Genomic DNA, 3,914 nt, shown 5'->3' on the forward strand with positions numbered 1-3,914 from the left:
ACTCTTCAAAGATAGCTGGAATATATAGGAGTACCTTCTAGGTATCTATTACATTGAGATTTATCGAAATTCATGAAGTGTAGCAACTCTGGTGAGTGAAATGGTTGGAATGTATGTGTGACTCGGCAACTGTAAGATCCAAAGTGTAGTGTTTGGTAAGCTTCAATGCCTGATTTGTAGTAAGCATACACGTGATTCATTTGGCGGTACTGGCCACTTAATGTACCTGTTCACTGTTTTCGCTACACAACGCGAACAACGGTGTATTTTTGAAAAAAAAAATTGCAGAGATTGTCTGTACAAGTACATCTAATGTCTCCAACATACTTAGACAATGATATGAAAAGTTGTTGCGTATTGCGAAGCCAATTTGTAATGTTGTGATTCATTTGGCGGTACATCACAGTAGTTCCCATCATGCTTGCATCGGCAACACTCACGAAACACTCGCTTTCGAATGCGATCCAACTTTTGCACATGCACGCCGACAGGATGACCTTCATCCGTCGTTCAACGGACCATCCGAACATCAAGATTGGGGTAAGAAAAATTAAGTACGCACTGAATAGTTATGCGGATCGTGTTTAATTCAATTACTTCAACAAGAGCCGACAATTATACTTACAATGCTGATAATCGCAGCGCTACACAACTCATGTTGGTCTGCTTCGTTCTACTGCACGCTGCATTGACATAGTGTAAGCACAGAAGCTAACCGGTGAGGAAATACTTAACATATATTGCAGTGTACCTAACCCTACGTTCAGTCTTAGTGAATAAAATTCATATTCCGCTTCGTTAGCCACGGTGGCTGACGATGTTGACAAATGTTATCTTCCAGCCGCTGGTGAGAGTGTGAGGGGAATTAAAGTTGGGCTGGGTTTGAATTTTTGTTGTAGCACGTGAGTTGTATCTACCTTACTCGCAATCCGCCCCTCCACACTCGAACCAGTGGTGGGAAGGAGCCTGGATTCAAACATGATCTTAACCATATCACCAAGAGCGTCACTTTCGGAGTTTCAAATACCGGAACTCAAGTACTTATGTAACGTATAGATAGGCAGTTCGAGGATGGTCCAAAACAAATCAACGAGGCCAGTTTAAGCACGTAAGTTGGCCAGCCCTCTTAAGCTTCTAAAATCTTGAAATCTACTGGGAAAATAAAAAATAAAACAGTGTGCCACAAAGGAAACTACCAAAGTAGATGGAATAAGGACTGAAAGACTCTATGGTAATAAATAAACTGAACTACCCATAAGCTTAGTACCAAGTAGAAAAACTGCGTGTCAGAGTGTATCTTTATTCCAAGGCGACCCCCTTTGTCGCAAAGTAAAATTGGTTTAGAGAAGGCCAGGCACAGGGCTCAAGCATGGACCGCACTTCCGGAGGGAACTGCACCGACATCGTGGAGTTCAGGTGCAAAAACAGGCGCATAGACTGCAAGCCTGCCTCCGCAAGAGGTTTAAGCCCCTGCAAAATACTCTTGATGAGGTCGCTGTCCCGGGCGTGAGGTCTAGGTTCTTTGACATGAAATTCAAATGATTTCAGCGACTTTCCGAGCCTCTCGGCGAGAATAAGCATAAGGTAATCATAGACGGAAGTGACACTAGAAGGTTGCCCGTCTGGCTGAAACACTAGCGTGTGCAGATGCGTTGCTGCAAGGCGTGATAAGAAGAGGATGGCGGAAAACATTGATCCCCGGACATCCAAGTGTTTCAAGGCAGGGAACATCGGAGGAATGGTTTGCCAATTCATGTTTAAGCGATCTTGGAGGTGGATTTTGAGGTCTGAAATAGGAGCCTGGGATAACAGCGTGCAGAGAGCTGCAAGCTCGGGGGCACGAATGTAGGCTTTGCTTAGATCAACGCTCCCGATGTGCCCGAAGTGCAGTCGAGGTGTCGAGTGCAACACTTGTTTCGTCCGCATGAGGCCAGTAATATGCAGTTCCTCTATATGCGGGGCGTCAGCAACAGCTCGGTCAAGTACCAATTCAATGGGGTCACAATCAAGTGTGTTGTGACATATGAGAGTAAGAGATCGCAGGGAGGGTGGAAATGGTTTAGCTTGCGGGGCAATTGGCCCGGAGAGGATATAGGCCAGACTTCTTAGTTTTGGGAAAGGATGAAACCCATCCTGTCCGCGAAGAACTGTGAGACGCGTGTAGTAATTCCGGTGTTCTATGACGTCCGCATTATCATTGTTGTGTTCCCCTACGTGCAAACTCCGGACTCGTGCAGCGTATTTGTCGAACGTTTTCCAGTCGCCCAATGAATTGCAGCGATACTTCAGGATGTCGCGATCACCCGTCTGGGCGTCCTGCGAACATAACGAGGATTGGCTTCAGCGGTAGAATTGAAGCAAAGTCACTTACAGTCACAAATGACGCGCTTTGTGGAATCAACGAAGCGAATGGCGAAAAGGAGTGCATAGATCTCCAGAGGATATCAAGGGCAGGATCTGCGAATGCGCGACAACAGCAAGACATGTGGTACAACGACTTCTTGTCATCTTGTAATGCATCAAGAATGACTGCGAGGATTTCTGAGATGCAGAGAGTCTCAAACGGTCCTGGCATTATCAGTTGAGAAAGCGTTCACAGACCACGGTAAGCGAGCACACACAATACTCAAGGCTAGAAACCACGATTTGTACCATTGGCTGGCTGATAAACACAATTGGCACGAGGACCCGACCAGGCATTACGTGCAGAGAGGGTATCCGGAATCCAGACCCTTCCCAGGCGGAAGGAACCGGAGAAGTTGCTGTCGGGCAGCAGGTAAGAGGCCAGGCTGGCATTACTGCAAGTACTTCAGTCAATTATGTAAAATCGTAGTCAAATGTCACGAGTTTAGAAAGAACAAGCAGGAGTAGGCAGGGGTAAAGAGTTCAAGTTGCAATTGGCTGCCACTTGGTCGGCGATAAGAAGTTAACCAAGTTCACGGTTCAAACGTTCAAGGGTCTTTCCACCCAAAGTCCGCAATGGCCAGACCTGTCTACCTTGAAAGAAGGAATAACCAACAGTCATGATATCGATAGTATCTGTACACGGCCAACTTTCCAGGGAGACGATCCGCAATTGTTTCCCGATCAATTCATTTTGCGCATTGTCACTAAAGCCGCTTTGACGTACTTAGTACAGCATAACCGTAGACGCCGTAATTAGACTACTTATAATTAGACACAGAGGTCCATCGCTTGTACTGGTAGTCTCCCCTAGTCAGACCATAACAAAAGGAAGACAGTCGTTCCTTCTGCTCTTGTACTGCTCGAATGGATCACAGGTTTTGATTTTACTACGTGCCATATTGGCTTTACAGATACAGCGGTGCTTCAATATAAACATGAAACCCTTCCTCGACACTCGCATAGCTAACTTCCTCATCAACTCCTTTGTCCTCTGAATCACTTCGTGTCTTGCGGGTGGGCAACCAGCTTTTTCCCGCTCACTTGCCCCTTCTTCATTCGTTCCAATCCCTCGATAATACCTTCAAGCCCATTCGGAAGAACTTCGTACTTATTTGGCTATAGGGACAGATAGGTCAACGGTAGTGAGACTGAGTTACGCCGGATACCCTTACCTTGATGGTTCCGTCCTCGAGCCACTTTGAAAGTGTGGCCCACGATCCGCTACAAAGCGACTGATTTTCCTTCGCATGTGGGCTTCCAAACGTCTGAATCGCTTTGCGTTCCTTTCCTTCCTCTTCTTTGACTGAGGCCGGAAGTGTCAAAACCAGGAATCCTTTAGGACCAAGAAGCGACCATCCAATCTGCTGTGTCTCAGGCACAGAGATGGCATCATACACATAATTAATCGGACTGCTTGTAACTTTGCTGACAGCAGCCTTGAGATCGCCAGCAGACAGGTGTCTGTCGAATACGTGAGTAGCACCAAGGGACTTGAGATACGCTTCATG

At 46.4% G+C, this 3,914-nt stretch overlaps 3 protein-coding genes across 3 annotated transcripts; 1 reads left to right on the forward strand and 2 right to left on the reverse strand.

Annotated features, from left to right (window-relative positions):
* Positions 1-322: 322 nt before the first annotated feature.
* EDB91DRAFT_1191789 (uncharacterized protein) lies at positions 323-614 on the forward strand. The gene has a single exon (XM_041320543.1). The coding sequence runs from the start codon at positions 418-420 to the stop codon at positions 586-588; it is 171 nt and encodes a 56-aa protein (XP_041168179.1). The 5' UTR covers positions 323-417; the 3' UTR covers positions 589-614.
* Positions 615-992: 378 nt separating this feature from the next.
* Positions 993-2,998, reverse strand: EDB91DRAFT_1191790 (uncharacterized protein). The gene is made up of 2 exons (XM_041320544.1): positions 2,372-2,998; positions 993-2,316 (listed from the first exon to the last, which is right to left on the reverse strand). Exons 1-2 carry the CDS (start codon positions 2,573-2,575, stop codon positions 1,300-1,302), a joined length of 1,221 nt encoding a protein of 406 aa, XP_041168180.1. The 5' UTR covers positions 2,576-2,998; the 3' UTR covers positions 993-1,299.
* Positions 2,999-3,217: 219 nt separating this feature from the next.
* On the reverse strand, positions 3,218-3,914 carry EDB91DRAFT_887721 (uncharacterized protein; the record flags this gene model as incomplete). The annotated part of the gene is made up of 2 exons (XM_041328725.1): positions 3,218-3,522; positions 3,579-3,914. Coding segments are annotated over 2 exons (456 nt in total), but the record flags the coding sequence as incomplete, so codon positions are not given.

The sequence above is a fragment of the Suillus paluster genome (genome assembly GCF_016628075.1).
Source record: "Suillus paluster strain FC165 chromosome Unknown EDB91scaffold_915, whole genome shotgun sequence".
Lineage (NCBI taxonomy): Eukaryota > Fungi > Basidiomycota > Agaricomycetes > Boletales > Suillaceae > Suillus > Suillus paluster.